The 27,072-nt window shown below is 36.8% G+C and overlaps 1 protein-coding gene across 3 annotated transcripts in view; it reads left to right on the top strand.

The window, feature by feature from the left end:
• GALNT1 (polypeptide N-acetylgalactosaminyltransferase 1) overlaps positions 1-27,072 on the top strand; it is a 92,548-nt gene that overhangs the window by 33,275 nt on the left and 32,201 nt on the right. For all 3 annotated transcript variants that reach the window (XM_071736808.1, XM_071736807.1, XM_071736809.1), the window contains 2 exons: positions 12,757-12,986; positions 19,890-20,064. In XM_071736808.1, the coding sequence (XP_071592909.1) occupies positions 12,848-12,986; positions 19,890-20,064 (314 nt within the window). In that variant the 5' untranslated portion in view covers positions 12,757-12,847. The remainder of the gene's footprint in view (positions 1-12,756; positions 12,987-19,889; positions 20,065-27,072) is intronic.

The following is a 27,072-nucleotide window of genomic DNA, read 5'->3' as shown; positions in this document are numbered from 1 at the left end:
TTGCTATGCTGGGCTGTTTGCAAACTATTGTAGTGACTTCTTCATTTCAGTTTCTTTTTTCTTGTCTGGTCTTGAAACTGATCTCAAATTCTAAAGGATTTCCAGGATTCTACTAGTCTGCCTATTTAGGTTTTTATCTGAAAATTCTCTTCTTGCTTACCTATCTGAAGTAGAACCCAAAATACAAACATTGCCTACTTTAGAAATATGCTTTGCTTGGACAAATTTATAGGTCCTTAAAGAAAATCTCAATTTTCTATTTATTTCATGTGTACATTCATGTGGATTGACAATGGAAATAAAAAAGCATGATATTTCTCAGATATGTGTTGTCTGAGATCTCTGGGAAGGCAGAACTAAGAAAGCTAAATCCTAAAGCAAGTGAGTATAAGTAAGAGGGAAAGTGAAGGATGGATGTGAAGAATCTTATCCTCGGTGCAATACTCCGTGTGTTAATTAAATACAGAACAGTTGTTAAGCAGCAGAAGTTACCTGCTGAGCAGACAGCTTTATGATGTGAAAACAGACTTCATGTGTGGATATATATGCTTAAGAGCTATATGACCAGTCTGTATAAATACAGCCATTTGCTTTCTATGTGGAATTTGTGTTTACATATGGGTATAGCAATGGGGTGCAAGTTTTTGTGAGAAGCATTGCAATAATTTCATTAATGTATCACAGAATTCAACAGTGCTAGCTTTTAATATTTTTTTCCTCCCATTTCTGCTCAGAATTTCTAGAGGAAGGAAAGCAAACATATGTTCTCATTTTTTTTTAATTATTTTGGTGGTAGTTTTTTTGGATGGAGAGCTAAATACTTTCTCTATATTTCAAAAAGCATTTAGCCCTGCAGAACTGCTAAGCTACTTCTGGCTAGAATTTCTGTGCTTCCCTAGGCATGTGTGAAATTTTAGATTTTCTTTTATTATCTGCAGCATCACTATTGAGGGGATGGGAAGTAAAACATGTCAATGAAACCTGTGAATTCTTTACCATTCTTCATTTTACATGAGGTAATTCAAGCTGCCATATGTTAAATGTTCGCCATCCTTATTTTTTTCAAATTATATTTCCTACTTCAAGTCTTCATGTTTAGTCACATGCTTTATGCTATTCAGCAGTTTCTAACTTATCTCCTGTATTTGATTTGTCAGCAAGTTCTGCAGTTGCTCTAGGCAGAATTCAGCCAGATTTTCTAGGATTAACACCCTACAGCCTCAGCATGCAATATCAATTTTTCTTTACCTGTTTTGTTTTCAAAGCTTTTTTTTATAGAACACATACTTTTTTTTTTTTTTTTTAAATGCTTACCATGTGTATTGAAGACAAAGAAAAACATTCTTTGAATGTATTTTGTACTTCTTCAAGCTCCTTTTCTGGATTTTAAATCTACAATAGAAAGTTTTCAGGTTTAGAGGTTTCTACAGTTACTCACATAAGGGTAGTTATGTTCACTGCTATTTACCCGATGTCTCCAGGACTCTCCTTTCTCATCTATTTTCTAAATAGCTGATTCTGCTTTTCTTTAATTCAAATTTTTTCCCATTAGTGATTCATCCAGAATGATGACTGTTTGCCTATGTAATTTTCTGCTTCCTTTAAAAGTGTTTGAAGGATTAATGAACAATTTCATTTCACTCTAGCTTTTGGCTTTGATACATATCTAAAGAATAATTAGGAGCTTTATGGAGGCTAGATATTTTAGAACATTTGAGACTTAGCTTGCAAGATTGAACAATTTCTCCTAGTATGAGAGAGAATTCAAGAATGCCTTGTGAAAAATGTATCCACTTGATTGTTCATAATCAGTCTAGGTCATTGTCTCTTAAAAATGTGTAACTAGGTTAGTGACAGTGAATTCCTTTGACCTTGAGTAGTCAAAGATTTCCTCATGAAATTTGTGACTATTTAAAAATTTTTTTTAAGTACTCTCACCTGAGTTGTTAGTTTTATGTTTTAATTTCTATCTTAAAAGCAGAATAGAAAGTACACTCCAACCCCCTTTGTCTGTGTTCATCAATTTTTTCTAAAAGAATTTGCTTATTTCCTCAAAATACTTGAAAAGCAAATGGCACCTGACGTTTGTAAATGTTGATGTGCAGGTTCAAGAAAGTATCATCTGCAGAAAATTCTACTGAGTGTTTTAAATCTCTGTGTGAAGAGTGATCTATTGATAAGGACAGTATTCATTTTACTTCAGTCTCAGCTGGTAAAAACTGAGTTTGCTGTTTCACATTTTAATGTAGAACTTTTAAAAACTTTGGAAGTGAATTTTATTCTCTTGACTTTGCAGAAATATCATAAAAGAAGATGGAAAAATACGGGCTTTGAGAACATAGAACAGCTTACTGTCCTTTTACTTAGTCTAATCTATTGCATATGATTTATTAAAGAAGATTGCTGGCAATAGTAAGCCTGATTTTTTTCTTTTCTTTTTAAACACGAATTTTAAATTTAAAAAAAAACCTGTCAGCTAACCTCTTCTACTTATCTTGCACCTGTCAGATGATTTAAAGTAGTCCTTGGAATCTGTGGCTTCTTGCAAGCACTCAAGAATTTCTAATAACCATGTATTTGGTTTTAGTGAGCATATGCCTTGTAAGGCCAAGTGATGCTGTTTTTGTCTAGAAGCCTTCATGCTGTGTTAACATGGCTGATAAATCCCACATTCCTAAATATCTTAATATGTGGAGGTGTTTACAGGTTTTTGTTGCACATAGATAGTATACTCACTGCCTAATCTCTACTACTGTGACAGGATGTGTTTGTTATATAAATTTTGGGTAGTTCATTTTTTATTTCTTGAAAGAGCCTTAGAACTGACATTCAGCTCTGATAGGGAAGCTAAAGTTACTCAATTAAAAAAAAACATTTCTTCTGAATCATGGTGAGCTTCCAAGGTCTGTAGTCCACATGACAAAGTTTTTTTTTCTTGAGGCAATGGAGGTCTTCACTTCATACACCTGTGCTGGTGTGACCTGGATTTTCCTCTTCCAATGCTGTAGTGCTGGAGTTGGAACACCAGCTAGCACAGCTCCTCAGGGATTTATTAAAGGCTGGAGTCAGTTTATAGCTCTGGGTTGCTGATTGGCAGGAATGTTGCCATACTGAAAAAGCTAAGTGCTGGATCACCAGCTGTGAGTCTTTCAAAAAGAAAACACAAAGAAAATCCCCCCTCGGGCCTCTGTGAAGGGTAGCAGAAGGCTCAAGTAGGTCTTACTGAGGTATCTTCAGGAATTAATTATTGTATGTCAAGGATTTATGAGCTTGTTGCATTGCTACCACTGACATGAAAATCCTCTCTCGCTCCTGTTAATAACAAAAGCTTTCCACTGGTAAATTGCTCGTTGTCTTCATGCTGCCTGATGAAAATAAGTCAGTATTCTTTACCTGGCTGTTAATCTAAGTCAAGAACACTCAGTAGCCCTCCCTGGGTGCTTATGTGAAGCTGTGCCTCTGAAGAGGAATGTTTTCTCTGTCAGCATCTGAAGCATCAGTAGCCCAATTTAAGACTGCAGTTGTTTCAGGAAAAGAAGTAACTATCTGGCAGCTTATAAATGGGCTTTTCTAAAAGGATTGCGTGTTCTGTAGCTGTCAAGAGAGGCAATAACTGCTCTTCAATGTAAGAAGGAAAAGATATGAATATTGATGGTTTGAACTTGCATGCCAGTACTGTGATACTCATTAACAGAATGCCTATGCAAAAATTTACTGATATTACCTTTAGGGTACTATATATCTATGTATTCATTTTGTTATATGTTGTAATTAAACTCATGATATACTGATAGTGATGTACTCCTAATATTTAAGCAGTATGAAGATGTGTATTTTTTTTTTTTATAGGATTGGCAGTACTAAGGAATAGACGCTGAATGTTCATTGGACATAGAAGTATATTTTAAATCTCAAAGCTGTTGAGAGGATGGAAATGTCTGAAGGATCCCTGAATAAGCCTATTTTTAGATAATTTTCATTCAACCTGGAGAGCAGACGGAAAAATGGAATTGTTGCCTCAGTTTGATAGCTACTTTGAAGTCACAGAATGGGATTCTAGTGAATCTCAGCTGTTTATATGAAAGCAGTAATCTTTGTACTTACATACTGTACTCTTGGTTTCCAAAGTTTAGCTATCCTCTTGAGCTTGTGTAGTATTTACAGTGATATACTGGTAGGGAATATTTTGTCTTCCGTGTGGATCAATTTTATTTTTTTTTTAAGGTAGAAATGTTGTAAAAAAAGTATGTAAATCCAATATCTGTGGATTAAGTTAGTTTTGAACATTTATTATTTGATTAAAATATTATTCATCCAGTTGCAGTTTGTTCCTGCAAGCAAGACAGGGATTTCTTAATCAGTCTAAAAAGTATTTTTCTCCCCTATGGCTGGGGAAATGAAGTAACTTAAGAAAGCCTTTCAAAGAATTTAAGCTTAGGAGTTCTGTTAAATAATCTTCTATTTATTCTCAAAAACAATCTGTTTGGATAATTTGACATCCAGGGAATCCATGAGTGTGCTTTTTTTTTTTTTTTATTTCTAAAAGACCAACTTAAAAACAGCATCAAAAAGAAAATCATGACCCAAGCATGGGGCTGGTACAGAGGAATTTTATGACAAAGATCTGGCATGTGCATTTGCTTCTGGAAGCAATTACTTTCATTGTTTTCATTTGTGTTCATTACTTTTCTATGAATTCCAGGCTGGAAGACTGGGAATAGAAAGGATTGCTTGGATCACTGTGTCCAGTCCCCTGCAGTGGTCTCTTCTAAACCCACAGGGCTCAGCTTTAAAACATCTTGATTAAACATCTTGATAGCCAAATACATAGCTCTCCCTCTGCCCTTCCCTTGTGAAATATGTGTATTTACTACAATGTGTAGTAAATTACCAGACTTTGCATTGAAATTTTACATGACTGTGCTTTTTGGGACCTAAAGGAAAGGTTATACAGACTATCCTGGTTTTACCAGAGCAGGTAATCTCAGTGGGTTTTCTTGCATCTTGGGTTTGATAATTTCCATTTCCGTGCCCCTGTTGCAATTAATTTTCACACATTTAATCTTTCTTAAATGGAGATAAACTATATTTATATAGTATAATTAAAAATTGGGTCGTATGAGGTAGTTATTTATCTATAAATGATAATTTTTGTATGAATAACACTGATTAGGAAGAGAATCAGGAAGGACTGTGTAATCCTGGAAACTTTTTGAAAGTGTTGACCAAATGCTTTCTTGATTTCTTGTTAAAATCTGAGGAGTCTTAATCAAGATAATACATGACTCATATATTATAGACTCATTTGAGAAACTGCTAAGCCCTCAATTTGCAAAATTGTAAACTGTTTTCAGAAGTTAAATGATTGTAGTTAGGATGTTTTTGAAAAATATAGGTACCAAAATAGCGATGTCCTTTTCTTGTAGTAACTGAAAGAAGAGTTAAGTTTTGAAAGGGTTTCTACTTAGTTTAGAAATGTTATCTCCTTACTATGTGTCTGTACAAGTAATTAGAAATAATCATAAAAATTTAGAAGTTAAGTAAAAACTACCTAGATAAGTAAATCAGGAAAATCAGAGGTTCAAATACACAATGACTTGGGTTGATAGAGTTACAAACATTTTGACAAAATTGTAGATAGAGTAAATACCTATTGTTCCATTTTTGGCATTACTTTTCTATGTGATGAGTCAGATTTTAATCTCAAAGGAATTTCTGCTTTTCTAAGCATATTTATGCTTGTAATTCTAATATATAATTCTAATTTATCCGTAGGAAAGCCTTAATGGACTCGTAACTTCTTTCTTTGTGTATAAAGTTAAAAACCTGTTTTTTCAAGTCTAGGCAGCTACTCCTGTGTTTTCATTTTATTCTTCATTCCAAGGCCTATCACTTTTAGAAACATAATTGATAGGTTTTTTTCAAATGGTCAATAAAAAAAAAAAAGCTAACTTCCAGTTCACTTCTGAATTAAAAGTGTAGTCTTTCTGCACAGAGCAAGAAGGAGAGAAATGGATTTTTCTGGTCTATCTTTCACAGATCTTTCTGAATAGCGTAATTGCTTTTAATGAATTTTTCTGTTATACAGACAAGTATGATCTGTTTTCTCATTGCTTCTTCAGAACTTACTGTTGCTGAATTGTACTGAACAGATGACTTTAGAATACTAAAACCTTTCAAAATCTATGCAAGAAGCGTAGGCCAACGAAGAGCACTTCCCTCTGGTTTAACTTCCGAGCAGAAGAGAGTATTGGCATCTTTGCTCATGAATATCTTTCTTGCCTGCTGAAATTTTTCAGAAAATTTTTTATTTCTGTGAAGACACAGACCACACTGGTTTTTCACAGGTTAGGTGGTCTGTTTCTTTGATATGAATGTGGGTTTTTTTCACATTTGCATTTATAACATTAGAACTAGATTTATCCTCAAGCTGACCTATTTACTGATGAACTGATGGTAATGACCTCTCTGCAAGTGAGCACTAAAAACAATTTAACTGAGCGTGGGCCAGTAAAAAGACAAAAAACCCAAATAAAAACCCAGCACAGTAACAAAGGGCTTACTAGACTTGAGTCTAGTGCTGACATCACTTTCATTTTCAAATACAGGCATGTTCAAATGGATAGGACAGATATATGGAGTTTGAGACAGTGCTCATATTGACAATTTCCATTTGTGTATGCTTAATGTGTTACCTTAGAGTATGCCAGTCTTTTCTTCCTCATTACTAAATAGACACAGAAGCTAGAAATTAAGATATACGTAGGCCATCAATCTTTCCTTAAATCTTGTTCAGTTGATCACTCAGTTTAAATTGATATTAATAGCTTATAAATAGCAAATATTGTGTCAGGATTTTGATAAGGTATGCCAAAGTCTTTTTAGTCATATCTCAAAGTTTGGAAAACAAACTTTACATCAGCTTTGTCAGTTTAGGTGCCACATCCAGTGTAGAATACTGATTTAGTTGAATAGCTGCAATGAAGTCCGTTGTCAGGTCTGTTACAAAGTTGTATTGATGACTGATCACTATTAGAAGCAAAGATGAAATTGGTCAGAAGATAAAACTGACTGAATAGTCATGTATCATCCTGAAAAAAATTAACAGTCTTCCCCATGCCAACTGTGTTGGTAAAAGAGATGGTAAAGTGAAACAGTGCACTTTATATGAGGAGTAATTTTAAAGATGACCTTTTTCTATAGTGTCAAGTGTATCATGGATTTTGTCAAGGGAAAAAAAAAAATAAATCACTTGACCTTCAGAAGTAACAACGCTTGAACATACCCATTTTTCTTCCTTTCACTTTATGCTTGATATATTACAGCCTCTGTTTCTACTCTTTCCAACACAATTTTAATACTCCTTTTACTTCCAAGCTGTAAAGGTTTTGTTATCTTTTACCCAGTATTTTTAAGGGAAGAAAAATACCTGTTTTTGTAAAAATGGTTAGTTTTATTATGTTACTCAGTAGCAAAGACAATTAAACCTCTTTATTTGGGGGTTATTGCTGTGGTTACCAAATTTGTTTACAGGTGCAGTTGACTCCTTTGCTGTAAGCACAGACTCCCAGTTCATGGTAAAGTTTCTATCAGACTTCAAAGATGTCCTGCAGAGCAGCTTCCTAGCCTGTTGACACCCAGTCCATATGGATAATAAGGTTATTCCATACTGGGAACAGGGCTTTGTAATCATTTATTGAAGTGTTTGACATTTTTAACCTACTTCCTTTTCTAGCTCTTGAATGTCCCTTGGGTTGGCCACCCAGATTTATTCTGTGTTACTTTTTCTGGGTATCATCTGCATGCACCACTCCCACACACCTTGCTGAGTGTGTATTTGGTCCCACCTGTCAGGTTCTTTCTCAGTGTAGACACTGACCAGTATCAGCTCCAGTTTTGAACTCTGAAGGACAGCACTGGTGACTCTGTCAGCAGGACTTTGTACTGGTGGTCAAAACTCATACAGCCTTGTGGTCCAGCTAGCAGTCTATCCACCTGGTAACCCACTTCAATCAGAATATGTGTCATTAATTTCTGACAATGTACTTTGGAAGACTGTCACAGTTCTTGATAAATTCAAGGCAAACAACGTTTACTGCTCTTGCCTTGCTCATCAAACCCTCTTCTCCTTAAAGCAAGGTTCTGGGTTGGTCAAGTTTCAGTGAATCTGTACTGTCTGTTCCAGGATGCCCTTTTGTGTTTTGTCCTGTGTTTGGTTTCTTTGTGTGTGTGTGATTTTTTTTTTTGTTTGTTTGTTATTTAGTTTTTTGGTTTCCTTTTGTGTGTGGATGTAGGTGCCAGGAGGAGTGGTTCCATAGTCTTTGCAGGGATTGAAGTGATACTGACTAGCAGATGGTTCTTCAGAAAGATTCTTCTTTTCCTTCTTGATTATCTCTTTTCCAAATTCTGAGGCAGCTCTCTGGATCACCATGACCTTTCAGAAATGATAGAAAATGACCCTGCAATAAGGTCAGTCTGCTCCCTCAATACCTTTGTATACCTCCCATGTGGGGTATATACCTCAGTCTGAGGTATATATACCTCAGTCCAAATGTCTTATGTGAGATTGCTGTCTCAGTCTGTCTGTACTGCATGTGAAGTTTCTCTCCCACAGATTCTGCTGCTGGACTCTGATCTGGGGCACCCAATGACAAAGGAGGCATAAAAAGCACTGAGTAATCTTAGCCTCTCCCACACCTACTGTCACCAGGTCTGCTTCCCTGCTGAGCAGTGAATCCATGTTAACCTCAGCCTTTCTTATGGCAATATCCGTACAGGTGCCTTTCTTTTGGCTGCTCTTGTTTCTTCTAAACTTGAAGTTCAGGGTTCCCTGGGTACCTCTCCCCATTTTCAAGAGATGTTTCTGTATTCCTCCAAAGTAGCTCTACTTTGGTCTTTGTCTTTCCCAGAAATAGTGCAAGAGCCTCTTCCTGATGCCACTTCTCTCGTGTGGTCACATAGACCCTGGGCAGCAGCCCTCGTTCATTAAAAGTGGGTGCTATGGTTTTAAGAGCCTGTGTCTGACACCAGCCATGCAGCCAGGAATTGACAGGCTGTCTGCACTCCTGCCTGAAACTGCAGGAGTTGAAGGAGAGATCCCATTGGAGCAACTGAGGAGAGAAGTGCCTGGGTCCCATGCCTCTTATGCTCTACCCACCCCCCACACCACCACCACCCCACCTTCCCGAGTGCTGCAGTCACTGTTCATGTGCTCAGGGGCACACTTGGCACTTTCATTGGTTCATATGTGAATAAATAACCAAGGGGTGGCTATCTAGGAGCTGAACTGGGGCAGCTTTCCAAGTTTCCAAGAACAAGTCTTTCCACAGCATCCCAGGTAGTGTAACTGTTCTGGAAATACACATCTGCAGGCTTTCCTTCTGTTGCCACGAGTCACTGATTTTCTGGATTTGTCCCTCACTCAGCTCCAGTCTTGGGAGTCTATGTTCACTCATCCTTTGAGTCCAATACTTAGCTGTCTCCCTTGGGTCATGGGGCTCAGGCTTGAGGTGCTGCAAGGTCTCTGTGAGGACCTGTCTACTGCTTGCCCTACTCATGGTGTACTTACCTGCCCACGTTGTTCTGTAGCTCCTTCCCCTCAAGAAGCATCACCTCAGGTAGAAAACCTCTCCCATGAGTGAGGCCACTCTCACCTCTCCAGCACCAGAGAGAGGTACATTGCATTTCTTGCAGCCTGAGCTCTTGCTGATTGGGTCCTCTTCCAGAGGTCTCTCTGGGTCAAGTCTCTGGTATGCTAAGAGTAACTGCTTTAACAGTTTTTGGGCTCTTCTGCTTCACTGCTGCCTGAATTCTACTAGTAAGCAGACAGTGGAAGTGCTGCCGTGCTCTGTATTTTTACCAGTGGTTTTAATTCATGAGATGGTAAACTGCCCAGGGGAACGAGAACCTTTGTCTAGAGAAAAAGGGAAGGGCCTTATTGATGGTACCTGGAGTGCATTGAACTTTGCATTGCTGTCTCTTGATGACTTCCCTGGACCCTCAAAGGATTCAGAAGGTTCACAGTGTCTCTTTGACATTTCACTGAAATCTCAAAGGGATTTTCTTGCATTAAGAGCAGACATTGTGCCAGCCTATGCATTCTAAAAGACTTGATAGAGTTGGTATATTTATGGACAAAAATGCCTGGGTAACAGTTCTCATCCTGGTGTTTTGCTGATTTGAGGACTTTAGTGCTCAGGCACTGTGCACTTGGGTGTTTTTACACTTTCTTTTGCAGCCTGGTATCTCACAAGTCTGAGCTTCAGGAAGTCTGAGGCCGTAAGAATTTATTTAGTTTTCTTTTAAAGCATGATATTTTTAGTAAGCATTTGTTTTCTTTAAATACAAGTAGGGCAGTGGCATGACTTGATTCTTTGCCAGATCATTTCTATGGTATCCTGAATTAGAGCAGCAGAAAAAAACGATCATGTGGAGAGTTTAAGTGCAGCTCTACCGTGTCAGACAGATTTTGTCTGTGTACAGTATTTGTTTCAGCCAGTGGCTGATCCTGTGTATCTAGGGAAGAGAACAGGGGAAGTTGTAATGATACTTCCTCACTGTACTCTCCTCTCATTCAGTGACTTGAGGGTAACAGTCAAAGACTGCTTGAAGTAGGGATGAGGACTTGGTATTTAATAGCTGATGAATAGACCTGCAGCACTGGAGGGTGTGCTGTAGCAGGCAGTTCCTCTGTAAAACTACATGTTGTGTTGAATGCTTTCCTTTTGTTTTTTAAACTCCTGCTGCTAAATTCACTTGCCAATATGAGTAGGAGTAACAGACAAGAGTTGTTCTCTCTTTACAATCTCCATGCAGCTATTGATTTTATAGATCTGACACTTGATTTAGGTTACATCTCCTCTAGCTAGGAAGAATGCTGCTTTCTTCACCAACATCTTATAGTGAAGCCATCCCTTGTTATCTTTGTCCTTTTCCCCTTCTCACTTGTCCTTTCTAAACCTATAACCTTTTCAAAATGACAAGACTGGATACTCATACAGTGCTCAAGATGAAAAAGCAGGTACTGTGTAATGGCATATAGTTATGGTTTGTTTTCTGTTCTTCTTTTAGTAGTCTGTAAGTTGTGGTGTTTTTTTCCCCACCTTACCGTTTTATAGAGCTTTATAATGCACTTCCAAGATCCAAAGCTCAGACCCATCCTTGTGTTTATTTAAAGAAATAACAACAACCAAAAACCCCAAACAAACACCCCCTAGGATTTTTTCTTAACATCCCTCTCTTAATGTTTTTTTTTTCGTGGTAATTTCATCTGCTATTTTGTCACTAAGTTGTTAATTATAGATACATTTGCAGTTCTTTATTTTGTATAGTCGTCCCTTTATAGAACTATATAGATGCAAACTGAGATTATCCCAGACAGAACTTTATTGGCATTTGATGCGCACCTGTGCAGGAAGCAGAGGGATTTACACCCTTCCAGTCGTGTGCAGGTGAAACACTGCAGGCTCCTGCATTGCTGTGCCAGCCAAACCTATGCCACTAGAGTATAGGGATGCATAGAGGTGTGAATCTCTGCTGCTGCTAGGAAGAAATAAGCTGTATGAAGAAGAGGACTGTCATAGTATTTTCCCTCAAGAAGTGGGGGAAGGCAGGAATCAAATTATGACAATGAAATGCTAAAGGGTCTTAGTGATACAGGTTATATATGAAGTTTTTATGTAATCATGGCTTACACTGAATTCTTTCCAATAAATTCTTCAGTTTAAGCTGAAAATATGTAAGAGAATATGTGTGTATGTCAATTTTAAAATTCTCACGTGTTTTTGAAGAGTCTTATTTTCTGCTGATTTTATAAATTAGAGTCTGCAATTTGGGTTTTAACTAGTAAGCTATTCCCACTAGGAAATACTTTGGGAGTAGTTTGTGTTGAAATCATTCAGCACTGGTGGGGAACCTCCTGGTAAAAAATGAATTATTATTTTTTTAATAGTATTTTGGTGTAAGTTAACAAGTCCAAAGCTGTTCTTGATTCTGTTTAACCCAATTGTCAGTCAGAGAAATAAGCAGTCCTTATAACAATATATGCTTGTAATTTGAGTTGCACAATGGGAAATTTCAGTGGCTGGTATTCTAAAATGTATACATGCTGAAAAAACATGTAAGAGTTTGCTCTATAATCAAGAATTAATCTATTAAAGTCACTTAAAAACATTGAATTTATTAGTTTGAATGTCTGCTGAGCTCAGTGGCATGTGCATACTTTCTTTGCATGCTGTATAACTTTTCCAAAAGGAATGTTTATTTTCTATTTGCAAAAAGACATTTGTCTTTTTGATGAAGTTGCAATGTGTCAGTAGACTTCATATAAAATAGGGGCATTTGCTGGACTAGCATGTACTATACAGGAGGAGCATGAGGAATATTAGCCACAGGCTTCATAAAGCACAGATTGATACCTGGCTTCCTGAGATGTTCCTGGTTTTCATTCATTAGTTTGTCCTAATTTCCAGAGGCTCCAGATAATTTCTTTTAATTTCTTTACAGGTGTTTCTCTAGTGGTCACTCACTCACTTTACTGCTTTAGATGATGCATGTTACCATGGTACATGACTGGGGTTATGCTAAGTGACCCTATTCCTTTCATCTCATTTGACTGCACAGCGCATTCATTTTGATTCATATAGCATTTGTTAATTAAAATTGTAGCTTTAAAATATACCTTTAAAACTTCCTCTTACAGCTGCTGTCCTCAGGTAATGTTTTTGTGACTGTCTTTGTTTTTTGTTTTTTTTCCAGATATAGAACGTGGTCTCTCAAGCTGGATTGAAGCAACCTGTTGATATTTTTATTTATACTTTTTTTATTTTTGTATTTGACTTAAAGTGCCATGAAAAAATTTGCATATTGCAAGGTGGTCCTTGCCACCTCTTTGGTTTGGGTCCTTCTGGATATGTTTCTGTTGTTGTACTTCAGTGAATGCAACAAATGTGATGAGAAGAAAGAACGAGGCCTGCCCGCTGGAGATGGTAAGTTTTCTGCCTGAATAATTTTAAACCTACACCCATTTAAAGTTGCACTCCTTTTAAATATTTGGGGTTTTCTCCCCCAAAATATAGTATTGCATCAGCATTTGGGTGCTGCAGAATGTTCAGTGTTTCTTTGAATAACTGGGAAGTAAGCATATTGCCTGAGATGTATGTTACAGACTTAAAAGCCTACTTAAGATGTAGAATTTTAAGCACTATTGTATATGGGAAAACTATGCAACAAGCAGTTCAGGAATGTAAGCTATGTTAATACTGTCTAAAATGTGTTCTAAGTTTTCACCCATGAGGAAGAAAAGGCACTGTTAACTTCACTAGAATTTATGGTAAACCAAACTAACAACCAGTCTTATTTCTCATCCTGCCCCCACAGCAGAAGCTAAGCTAAAAACAACCAACCAAACAAAAAAGCCAAAATTTGACCAGTGACTGTATCAGTAAAAGACTGTGAGTTTTCTAATGAAAAAAAATTATGAAAATAATTGGAACAAACCTGTCTGTAAAACTGACAAGTATGAGGGGATAAATACACACGCGTGTCTGTAATTTTTTTTTCTTGAAGCTGTATTATTCAGTTCTGAAGCTCTTCAAATATGGTTTCAGTTTTCTTACTGCCATCTCAGTTTCTGGGTACCAGTTAGATGAGCTCAGTGGGGGTTTTTTTTGAAAGCCAGTACTGTTCACATTGCCAACTTTATTTTAGGGAGGTCATCATCATTGATCATATGGTAGAAAGGGTTGGCACAGGGAGAATCCTCATCCCTTCACTGTCTCAGCTCAGGCATTTGGAGCTGTAGACAGCTACTACCTCCAATTAATTTGTGAAGCATCTGATTTTTCTAGTACAGTGCATCTCCAACCAGAAAAGCTGTGTCTGGGCTTTTTTTTGCTGCTATAGGAAACTGATGCAGTAATGCTCACTATTAAGTCCAGTCAGCCGACTACTCAAGATTAGTTAATAGTTTCTAAGAAAACTTTTTCACACAGAATAACACTGTGGACACCTTTAGGAAATAGCAGTTTTGTTTTGGTTTTTCCAACAATGAAAACAGGCTGAGATTCTCCCCAGAGAACAAAAACATAGATATTTAGAAGAAGTTCTGTGCTTATTACCTATGAACTGTTGTTTGCAAAACTGTATGCAAAGATTTCAGAGAGGTTCTGCTTCACTTGAGTTCTGTGGGAGAGACTCAAATTTTGAGTTGCTTGCATTTCAACTTTAGAGTTTCTTTTTCACAGAATTACAGAATTGTCATAGTTGGAAAGGGACATCTAAGATCACTGCCTCCCTGAATAAAATACATACGTGTCTGTATCACCTACTATAGCATGTCCCTTCTCAACAAGTGGAAAAGAAAATTAGAAGAAAATGTACTTTTTACATAAATCTAATCCATCTTTTATAGGGACTCAGTCTTTCAATTTTGTCTTCAGAAGTTAGGAAATGTTCTTGAGCATAAGAAGACGACTGATACTGTGGTGTTAAAGAGTAGATTCCCACAACGTTTTTACATGATGCTAACTGGAAAACTTGTGCTGTGGTTCTCTAGAGCTGTCTTTCAAACAGGATTTTTTGTTGTTGTTGTTGGCAAACAGCAGTTCAGTGCAACAGATGTCAAACTTATTTTGATTAACTGATGATGTTGATGTTTACATACAAAGTCATTGGGGAATCCTTCAGATGAGGGAAACTCTGCAATTTTTAGAGATTAATATTATTACTTTCCCTGTTCAAATTTGGTTTCACTTAGTTGAGTACTGCCTTAATTCTGGCTATTTCCTCGACATTTTATGTTAAGATCCCTGATATCTTTTTTATATCTTATTGACTTGTAAACAAACAAACCAACCAAGTCTATATGAATGTAGTTTTGTGCATTTTTTCCAGTTTTTTAAACAGCTGACGTGTAGTAAAGTATGCACATAAATATATCTGCTTGACACTATGATTGTGGTTGGCACTGACACTTGCTTTTAACCTGGTTGCATGCCTGGTCTTAGGTATTCTTACTTGCTCCTGCAGTTTACTGATTTGGAGTCTGTAGTGGATTTATTCTCACTCAGCATGCCTAGAATTTCCTCAGATAACACTAAAGCTATATTTTTCTGTAAAGCTTTTAGAAAATTCTGCTGTTTCTCTTATTTTTTTCTCCTCCTGTTCATTTCCATAATTGGCATGATTCAGCATAAATTATGTAAGCATTCTGAATTTAATGGTCTCTTTGTCCATGTCACTCTGGTATATGGCTTCTCTTTGCAATTCATGGGAAAATTCCATAGCATCTAATGAACCTACTTGACACAGGAGTAAATTTTTCTGAAAAATTAGTAAGTTTATTTCAGCCTGTGCTTGCCCAGCTGGAAATATTAGTCTTCAAACATTTCATTAGGAGCAAAGGCTTTTGAGGATAGCTTAGGGCAGTTCACACTTTCATGAAGTTAGAAAGTTGCTACCCTTTAGGATTTTAATACAGAAAATGGAGGGAGTTGCTTTTGCAGAATGAGCCTTCACCTCTGTATTGATAGCATCAGATACTAGCATCTTAAATCATGACCTTTAGCTTATATGTCTAATGCTGGATTGGATGTCTATCACTTATATTTTACAAATTGCTCAAAATAAGAATGAAGAAAGGAATGTGAATTTGTGGAAAAGGCTGTGTACGTGATTCAAGGGAGCTGCAAAATGAATGGGATGAAGGTCTTTGCCTCTGCTTTTGAGGAGATTGAGGGCTGGCAGTTGAAACGATGGAAGTGTGGATCTGAGGGGACAAATGGTGAAGTGGAATAGGAACAGTCATCAGGCTGTGAGAAAGCTGGTGGTGTAAGGGGGACTGGCACAGTGTAGTATGAGGCCGGGGAACAACAGTGGTACCAGAGGAGGAAGGATAGTTGAAATCTAGTGACTGTACTTTTGTGGGATGATTTTGGCCAACTGGTGGGCTTCAGCCTTTGCTCACCCCCTCTGCCATAGCAGAAGAGTGCAGCAGCAGCTTCAGGAGGCAGCCTAGGGAAGTGGGATGGGAACACATAGGAGTCTGATGAATCATAGAATCATAGAATTGGCTGGGTTGGAAGGGACCTCAGAGATCATCAAGTCCAACCCTTGATCCACTACCGCTGCAGTTACCAGACCATGGCACTGAGTGCCACATCCAGTCTCTTTTTAAATATCTCCAGGGATGGAGAATCCACTACTTCCCGGGGCAGCATCAATCCATGGGAGCTGGGAGGGAGCCTGTGGAGGGGCCAGTCTGAGACTGTCTGCTCTGAGACAGTCTGAGACTTCTGCTCTTTCTTCTCCCCACTGTGACCACTGCAGAGAGGAGGATATAGGTCAGGGGAAGCTTTCTCCAGTACTCAGCTCTGAGGTTTTCTCACCTATTCTGAGCAACCCAGATGGTGTACAACCCTTGCCCAAACTGCCACAGGTGTTCTCTCTATTGGTATGTCTTCTGGGTAGCAGTTGCTTTTTTTGTAATTACTCTTTGCTTATCAGTCATGCTCACAAAGAGTAATTGGTGCTCAAGGCTGTTTCTGTAAGTTGAAAAGTTGTTAAAAAATTGGAAAGAAAATCACTGAACTTTAGTAAGCATCATCCGTGTTCTACAGTAGTTTTTTCCAAACTTTAGTATGATACCTAGTTGAGCACTGTTGTTTCTAGATAAAGATTTGTCATGGCAGTCTAGATTTCACAGACTGGAACAGAACTTAATGATAAGTGCAAACAAGTTCTAGACTTAAAAGAAACACTTCAAGCAGTTCTGTAACAATACAAAAAGGAACCATTCCTGTAGATAAAAGATGTCCAGATAGTACTGTGGGTTTACTAATATTTTTTTTTTTTTTGTACAGCTCTGTCTTACTTCTGTAAGAATTCTGTGTGTCAGCTCTGAGGTGTCTTGGCTTGAAGATTAAATGAGTCCTTCGTTAGCCCCACTTTTAGACTTAAAGATATGGCTGCAAAAGAACTTCCAGTTTTGGCATTCAATACAGTTTCTAAATAAACTTTCCAAGTTACCATGTTCTAGACCTAGGACTGGTATTGCAAGAGTCTTGTGATCTCAGCTTGTCTTTATTTATACTCTTTTCTATTTACAGTAGGACCAGTCATTTTTGTCAAATGCAAAGCAAGGCCTTGTGTTCTGAATTTTGAACTCTTTGATAAAATGGAATGTATGGCTTGGTTCTGAATATTCCTTTTTTGCATAAAAATCTCCAAAGAAGGAAAGTTAGAAAATTTAATATATAAAGCACAGATTTAATTTTTTTAAAGTAGAAACTATTCGTCATAACTCAGTCTTATTCTACTAAGGCTGAGGTGTGTAAGAGACACCTTCTCTGAACTTTTACCTGTCCAAATATCTTTCTTGTAATTGTGATGTTTACTCCAAAGGTGACTTGACTTTTTTTTTGTCAGTTTACCAATGTATGTCCCCTAAAGACATGTCACAGAAGAATCCACTCCTTTTTTCTAGAATTGGGTGGTCTTACATTTTGAAGTATTTGTTTTTCATCAGACATTGTCTGGTAAAAAAAAATAAAATTGTAGTCCATGGACATAAGGTTTCTGTTTTTTAATAAATATCTGGAAGAGATCAAGCCCTGTTTGAAACTAATGGTTTACTGATACAAATTAGAATTGTCTGGAAAAACATGACTAGATTTCCCATCAGATCAGATAATGAGTAAGTCATAACATACAGGTCTGAAACTTGAAGCTATAAATTAAATTTGTTTGTTTAGAAATATGTTAAGTACACATTTACTGTCCTTCAAAGGAAATTCTTTTCATGGTTAACTTACAAAACAGCACTGTTGGCATTTTTAGCCACATGTATTAGTCATTTTGGGAGAGTGTTGCTGGTTTGTGTTTATATGAAAACTACTGTGCTTTTGTGGGAAAACAGATAACCATCTCCTCTTAGGTCTATGCATTTGTGGTAACCTTTTCTCTCTGCCTGCACACCAAGCTTACATGTGTTTGCATTTAGTGAGTTCCACTACATAGTACCTGGGTGCAGGTAGCTGTGTCTATATTCTGTAGCAGAAGAGCATGCTTTATTTAGGTAAAATGTTTAAGCAGGTAGCGTATATTTGCTAATGAAATGTAAAAATTCAACTGTGATCCAATTCGCTAATGTGCTAAACTAGCATTTAACAGCAAGATCTGTAAGTGTGAAAGATGAGTTTTCAGTTAATTTAGCTTTTCAGTTTAAATGGTTTAGTTAAACTTGGGGAATGTAAATGAAACCAGGAAATAATTTTTTCCTCTAAATGGCAAATAGGATAGGATGAGAATGCTGAAAAACATAATAAATACAACTGTTCTAGCTTTCTTAAGTTTTAGGTATGTTGAGCACTTGTAATTTAGCCCAAGTGAACCTATACAGTAGTTAGGATACACTTAAAAATATTTATGATCTGCCAGTTAATAAAACCAATCTGAATATACAAAATGAAGCCCAAATAATTGTCGTATTGTAAACTGTAATGTTGTGTTAGTTGCCCTCTGAAAGGCACAAATATAAAAAGTTTCAAAGGTCATGCAGCTGGAAATCAGCAGGTTTTGATGTGGGTTCAACCGACCATACCTGAATCAGTCTGCTCAGCTTAAATATACTTATTCATCAGCTATGGGTGTATGAGTGGCTGGCTGGCAACTTCTAATATGACATAGCTCAACTTGCAGTGAAGGGATGTTTAGTAAGAAGAAAACATGTCTGGTTTGAAGATTTTCTGGATTTTCTCTGCTAAATGTTACTCTGCCTATCAACTAGTCCAGTTGCTTCAGGTACTTGAAAATGAAAGTTTCTCAAGGAACGTGCTTCTAGCTGATAAATGCTAAATTAAAACTAGAAAAATGTTTCAGTTGTTAGGAAGTATCTATTTTAAGTCTTAGCATTTCAGCAAGGGGGTAAGGATTGGGCTTTTTTAAAGAAAAAAAATATTTTTACATGATTACTTGCTCTTGGCATAGGTTTTAATTACACCGTGCTGTTTAAGATGCAAATCAAGGGTAATTTGAAGCTGGGCTTATTACTGAGGGCTTTGGTGCCTTTATTGTAAAATGCTTCCTGTTTCTCTGTTTAGATCTTAAGTTACTATTTTATTTAAAATTTGTACTGAATTTGTAAAGTAATAATGTATTTCAAACTCAGTATTCAAGCACTTCAGTTCAGGAGAAAAGTAAATGGATATTTGTAAAGAATATGTAACAGTTTTTCTCCGCTTTTGGTTTTTCACCCCTTTTGTTTAAAGAAAAGCCCAAACAGTTTGTGTCTGGATTCTTTTTGTCCCTTACTAGGTTGGTCAGATATTTGATATTTAATTTCTTTTGGTTTAAACATGTGAAGTGTTAGTGTTTCTGTTTTGAGCACTGATGTGAAACTGCAAAATGTAATTATGTTTACTAGAAATAATGTTAACTATACCAAGAGAAGTTATTTCTAAACTGTAAATGCTGATGTCATCCTGTCATCAAAATAAAAATGTGGAAATAAATATGAAGTTACAATTTTAATTAAATTTCCTCTTTACTGAAATCCCTGCAAAGGAGAATAGAACTTTTCAGGAAAACTTTGTGTATGCAAGAACAGTCTGGTGTATAAATGTCTGTTGTTCCAGTACTTTAACAGCAAGTGAATTGGGACATGATGATGGATAGATACAAACTCTTAAAGCTTTTTTCAAATGAGTTGTGGTGTCTACAGGAATATTTAACTAATTCTATGAAACTTCCCAATATGAAGATTTGTTTTTGGTTCCAAAACCTGGTTCATTTAGAACTCAGTTTTAGACAGGAACACTCCTACAGTGTAAAATAATGTATTAACAAACAAAAGCAAGCATAGAAGTAGTTACCAACATTTTATTTATTCTTAGTTCCAGAACCCATACAAAAACCACATGAAGGACCTGGAGAAATGGGGAAGCCTGTGGTCATTCCAAAAGAGGAGCAAGAAAAAATGAAAGAAATGTTTAAAATAAATCAATTTAATTTAATGGCAAGTGAAATGATTGCACTCAACAGATCATTGCCTGATGTCAGGTTAGAAGGGTAAGTGCTTTATGTTGTATTAAAAATGTACTGTACTTAAATGAACAGTGTCCAAAGAGTGATCCAAAAGATTTCAGTTCTGTATTAATTCAAAGTTCTGTGTTAATGTTGAAATGAAAAGTAGGAGGGTTTCCTATATATATCGGACTTATTTGTAAAATGAGATTGAACAGGAGAAACCAGGTTTCTTCAGTGTTCTTTAAATTTGAATCTGATTACAACTATGAAGCTTGTTCAGGGAACAGCAATTAATTTGGTTGAATGAAAACAAAGTTAACCTAAGACTTGGCATTTCAGGAAAGAATTACGTTTTTAAAAAAATTCATTCACCTCTTGTAAAAAGGCGGAGTACAATTCTGCATTCTATGGAATAGAAAAGATTTGATGAGGAATAGGTGAAAAATTTCTCACCTAATGAAATGTGCAAAGCCTGATTTAGTTTGCATTATAATTTTTCTATTATTCATCTGGTTTGGTTTTGATCTTGCCCCTGAAATATTGATCCTTTCAAAGCTATTGGAGTCACAAGTAATTAAAAAGCAAATAGTAGCCTTGTTTTAAATAAAAGTAAGATTACTTTACTCTCCTGGGGCTACTCTGGCGGGGTAGCTGAGGACTCCCCCCACCCCAAGCCCCCTTTGTTTATGAAAGGGACTTTCAATTTAAATAAAAGTCATGAAACAAGATTTTTTTCCCAAGGAATTATCTTCATTCTCCTGCAGGAATCCTGATATAGAAAGTTCTAATGCTGCTGCTTCTTTATACAGAATTCTGGTGGTGCTGGTGCTCTTAATAATTGAGCTGTATGTTTTTCAAAAATATTATTTCTGAAGTTTGAATTAATGCAACTTTCCAATTGATTTTCAGATTTATTATTAGCGACATTTTATGGTAATTACTTGCCTATTTTTCAGTATAAGGGAAGAAGGCAAATAATGAACTTGCAGGATTTTCTTTCTTAAATCAGCAGATGTTATGTGAGGGGGGTTATATTGTTTCATGTTACTGCTCTGGTCATGGCTGTAAAGTGCTGACTTCCACCACTTAACAACTTGTAGTTAGCATTCTCAACTGGTCTTAGCTGTGAGGAAAATGAGTTTTGGTTTTGAGACTTTTGTCAAAGCTGGATGCTAATTTGGGGTAATTGCTCTGTTTTGGTTTGGCTTTTTTTTTCCTGGAACAGCTGAATGAAAGAAATTGACAAAACTTTAGGAAAGTGGTAGTTACAACACTTGGTTATTTGGAAGGGAAACATGAGTAATTATTTTTTTTTTATTATGACCCTAGAAGTATTGAGGAAACTAAATGGCATCATCTGTTTATCAGCATTCAGTTAAAAAATTTGTATTTTTATAAGTACAGACATAAGAAAATAAAGTTGTGGATCTATAAAGTAGACTTGATTTTAAATTTCATGAATTCTAGGCTTTGAATTAACCAAAAATTGAAAGAGAAATTTTTAACAGAATTTTATTTCCTAAGCATCAGTCAGGCTTTTGCTGGCAAATGGAATTATAACTTTAAAATAAAGTTGAGCTATAGGAATTTTTGACTTGCAGATTCAGTCGTGCCTTTGCACTTACTGTGCTTCACAGCAAGGTATGCATTATAAACATAGTAATGTTGCATTTGTTTCTCTTGTTCACTTGTATGGACTCAAATTCTATCAAAATACTGTGTGTATGAAAGTGGAGTCATAAAATAAAATTTTAGGTAAACTGTTAGGGCAGAGTTGGATGCTGTTTTTATAAGTTGCTGCCAATAATTTTAATATTTTTTTGCTGTGTGCATTTTTATTAGGTTGTGAGAAAAAAATGATCTCTAAAAACCTCCTTTTGTCATCTTCTCGGTGTGCTCTTGGTAAGATCACACTAATTAACAAGGCTGGGGAGCATTTTAAGATTTTTCCAGCAAATCTGAGAACAATAGGCAAGTGTATCTTAATCTGTGTGTGGGGATTAGTGTTACTTTCCAAGAGCACTATAGCCATTTTCAGAACTAGGAAAACTATAAATGTGTTCCAGTGTTGTGTGTGTGTGTTATGACAGTCTTTATCCGATCAGTCAAAATGCTCACATGGTCAGAAGCACTGTCTGCTGTGTTAGTAGTGTTGCTACATTTATAATTTGTTCTATCTATATATCCCTGATAATATGGAAACAGTTCTGGGAGAAGGCAAATGGGTAATTTCTGATGATTTCTTACCACTTTTACATGATTACAGCCTGGCTTCCAGTAGCACTTTCAGTCAAGGTTTTGAAAAAGTGGGATATGTTCAAAGGCATACTTTGTGTTCAACCATGTAATTTGCTTCACAGGCTTTGTGGGTTGGTTCCTTTAATGTGATATGGGGGGAAGAAATGATTGTGTCGAGTCCTATACGTCTCTGGTATGTTTTTCTGAAATACAGAAATATGTAGAAGTTTGGGGTTTTTTTTTCCTAATGGCTAATCATTCAAAAACTGGTGGAATTCATTGTGCCAGGACCAATTTACCACATGTATTTAATGGGAATGGCATAACCTGTCAACTGCAGAGCAGCTTTTGAAGTAGTTGACATTATCCTTAATTCTAATTTCTGGTTCTGCCAAAACCCCCTTTCACCTGTGTGAAAGCAAGCATGTTTGTGGACCTGTTTGGTCCTTGGGGCAGTTGTTTTCTTCATGGGTTACATGTTCTGTCTGGCATGTCTGCCTTTGGATGCTTGTAGCTCAATCTCTAGAATTCACCCCCTGCAGGCATTATGTTTGTGTTATGGCCAAGAAATTTTTTTCTTTACTAGCAAAACAAATATGTGAGCTGATTTAATAACTTTTAGGCACTTCTGCAGCTCTGGGAACTCCGTAGTAGAAGACATCTACAGAAGCTGAAATCTAATGTTCTGCTGAGCTGTGCCCCAGTCATATTAACAAGTTTATTTGTGCCAAATAATGAAAATATTTGGCACAAAATTACTGAGGCACATAGATGCTTTTAAAATAACTGACATATGCCTGAGTTGCTAGTCATTTGGGTCTGTAATTGGGAGTGTTATTTACATATTCTTCTTGTTATCCCAAATACATCATTTGCTTAACAGAAAGAAACTGAACCAGAACTCATTTTTTTTAGCCCGGGTACCTCCCTGAATCTGGACTGGGGCATGTTAATTTAACTAACTAATGTAACTGGCAGTGCCACAACCTCTGGAGGGATGTTGTTGCTGGGAGAGAAGCAGATGTGGGTAGCAGATTGGTTTTAAGTTGTTAATAGAGTAATTCTTGAAGCAAGTCGTTGTCTGGTCTGTGAATCAGTCATCGAAGTGGGAGCTAATTCCCAGTTGCCAGGAAAATAGGCAGCTGTGGGCTTGACATGATAGCAAAGAGTAAAAGATGGGTCATTGGGAACACTAAAGTCTTGACTTGATTTTGCTGAAGATGAGGCAAGCAATCAATAAAATAGGTGTCATAGACTAAAATAGGTGTTCAGCTGTGCTTATGTGTCTTGGACCAATATTCAAGCTGGAAAGTAGTAAATACATGAATTGCTGGAAAGTAGTAAATACATGAATTTTGTATGTGTCATCTTACTTGGTTTTGCTCTCGGTGCTGTTGGAGGTGACTTAGAAGATGATTTGTGAAACGAATAAGTATTGTGTTCTAAGGCTGGAATTTCCAAGCTGTAGTCACTACTTAATAATTGTGGAATATACAAAACGTTTAAGGAGACGGGTACCTGGTTTGAGAGGTTACTTTACTTACCAATTCTTACTTTTTACACTAGAAAAGGGCATCTTAAACCACTTTTATTTTTCTGGGTGCAAGTGGTCAAGACTGGAAGAAGTGGAGGTGTAGCTGGGATAGGAAAAAATAATGTGGTTCATGTAAGCTCTGGTCCCCAGTGGAGCTTATGATGCAGCTCTATGATGGTGTCATTTTGCAGGTTGAGATTTCTTGGAAAAGCAGTGAGCTTCTCCAAGAAGAGCAGCGGCAAGAAGCATGTGGGTAGCTTTAGAATACTGTAGCAACCCTATCTCCAAGGCTCCAGGTTTTGTTGAACTTGTCATAAAAGATCTTGTCATTTTGTTACTTAGTTGGTATAATTTTACCAGAACTAAAAATATCAAGCATCTTATACCTGAGTTAATTCTGCATAATATTTGGTATCTTTTAACTGCCCCTTTTTTCAAACTGTCTGTATAAAGGAATTTTCAAGATTCCTGAAAGATTTTTCAATCAAAATTTTGAGTTGTATAGATGGTATTAAGATATAATCAGAGTTTTGGTCCAGATGGTCCCATATACAGACCCAGAGTGAACTGGGTCTGAATTCATATGAACTGTGACTTCAACCAGTTAACAGAAGAGAAAGATGCAGATCTCTAAGACCTTAATGTTTGACTAGTGCAGTAATGTGGTCAGCTTAAGTTATTATTAAAGGTTGGTTTGCTGAATCAAGCTATCCTGCTCAGTTCCTGCCACCAAGCTTACTTTCACAATCAGGAGGAAGTAGACAATTTTATTTCTTTGGTTTAAAGCCAGTCTTTGAAGTTTAAATTACAAGATTGTCTTAGAATTTGTAGCAGTTATGTTGGGCTCCTTTCTGAGTGAGTCCTTCGTATATCTAATTGTGTTTTTTATTAGAATTGTATTTAGATTTAGGCACTTTTAATTATATGATACAATATAAAAATGTTCTCTTATGGGACTGCAATTTGACTTTCGTGAGTGTGCTTTAAAAATATATTGTTATCTTTAAGCCTAAAATGTACATGTGAGAATACACTGGAATTTGGATTTTTGACTTCTCAGAACAAGTTGATGTGCTGTATACTGTAAGATACTACAGGTGAATCATAATATGACACATTCATAAAACTTACAAAATCCCTGTGTGAGGAAAATATTTTGGGTAAACCTATTCAGAGTAAAATTAGTAAAGGCACACAAGCAAGAGCATGCTGTTGGAACTCAAATGTGTGATATTTTACGGGCTTTTTAAACGGCAGCACTTGAAGTATTGACTTCTGCATGAGGCATGTGAAGGTGTGCTTGCTCTGCTTTTAATTATTTTCATGTAGGAGAAGAGCTGAAGTGGTGATTTGATACTACCTACATTTGGAGAAAAGGTGGACTGCAGCCAGGAGTCTTCCCACTGCTCCTGTTGATCCTGATCTGACAGCTGTGTGGCCATGGCATTCACTGGCTAGATGGATTGCACACCAAAAGGGGGGAAAAGTGTATTTTGATGGATCAGCAAACTGAAGCAACACACCCAGCAGCTATAAAACCTGGTGCAAATAAGAGGGTAATACAAACCTGCAATGGGGAAAAGTGCTGCTTTTGGCAGCAGCTCACTGTTGCACTGAATTATGTGTAACATGGGGAGAAAAAAGCCTTTCTGAAAGAAAATATGCATTAAAATCCCTATGTGATCATGGGGATTTAAATAGCTCCATAAATTGTAATATGCTTTATGAACTTCAGGTATTCATTTAGTTCAGGTCATAGCAATGCAAATAATTTAAAAAAAGTTGTCAACATAGGTGGTGGAAAACTTCAGAAGTCTGATCAATGTTTGGTTACAAGCTTGAAATCCAGGCTGTTAATTCAGCTGGCACTTGTTAAGGAAATCTACTGATCTGATGACCAGCAATGTCACGATGGAAGTCTAAAAGCCTAGAAGGTAAAGACTGCGTAATTCTTTCAAATAGAAAGCCTTTTTGGCTTTTGGGGTGCATATAGCTTGTTACTGGCTCACTGCAGAATCAATATTTGGAAATGTTCTTGTTCATGTAAACTTCATGATTCGGCTTAAAGAAATTGCCAGTAAGTCTTTTTCCTAGAGAAGGTTTAGAAGGGAAAAAAGTCACTTTTAAAATCAGCTTGCTTGCTGTAAACATTTTTTTTTTGTATACACGTGTCTGTATATACACACAAACACTTGGCAATCTCCTCAGTTATGAGTATCTTCCATTTTGGATGAACAGCCATATCCTGAACTTTATTCAAATTTGATAGGTCAAGTATGGAACACAGTTTGGCTAAAAAATTTTGTTTGGTTTCAGTCTTTCAGGACAGAATTGTTCTTGGTTCTGTCAAGAGATACTTTCCTGTGATCAGTTTTAGGGTAAGGAAAATTGTCCATTGCAACTAATTACTTTTGTGAAATTCTGCTTGAATTTTGTAACCACAATGGTTTTAAGGACCATTTTGGATTTTATTTCCAGGGTCTAAAGAAGATTTCTACTTGACTCATGAGATAATGCGACCTTTCTTATATCCAAATGTTTGAGATCAGAAGAAAGGAAAATTTCATACTCTTGATGTCAGGTAAATTATGAAATACTATTGAAGGCAGACATTAAGCAGGCTGGATAAATAAGAAATTTGCCTGCATTCAGGTTCCCTGTTCAGAAAGATTAATTGGAGTTGTGATTTGAATCACAGAAGTTAAAACTTCTTTCTAAACCAAATTTTTCTGATTTGATTGGAAGAAATAGCATGAGGGGTAGCATGAAGTTCTGTGCAACCTACAGCGCAACCTCTGTGAGGCCACAAGTTGCAGCTGTGCTTGTATGCAAAGTCTGTGTAGTGAAAAGCTGTTTAGCATGTTTTGGCAGTGATTCAATCTTTCTTGAAAGAATTGGTTTGAGCTGTCTTGTTTCAGTGTGAAAACGTGAAAACGTTATGAAACGTTATGAAACGTTATGGGGTATTCTTAACATTTGTCTCAGAAGCAGATTTATTAACACTCTTGCTCATAATCGTGATGTGAGGCTGCTGCTCATATGCAGGAAAGATTTAAGTCAGTGTTCATCAGAAACAAACCACTTGGCTTGACATTGGTGGTTCTTGCTGTAGTGTTTTGGCACTGCTACAGGGCGTTACCCTCTGGTGGAAATGTAGGTCAGTCTCAGCAGCTTCAGGGGGACTGAGGCTTATTTCAGAACTGTTTCACCCATTATTTAACTAGAGAGGACTTTTTGCTTTGGGCATAGCTGTGTCTCAGCTTTGTTATGTTAGTTCT

This window comes from Heliangelus exortis, chromosome 2, assembly GCF_036169615.1.
Source record: "Heliangelus exortis chromosome 2, bHelExo1.hap1, whole genome shotgun sequence".
NCBI classification, from domain to species: Eukaryota; Metazoa; Chordata; class Aves; order Apodiformes; family Trochilidae; genus Heliangelus; species Heliangelus exortis.
This window is presented reverse-complemented; position numbering and strand designations above follow the sequence as displayed.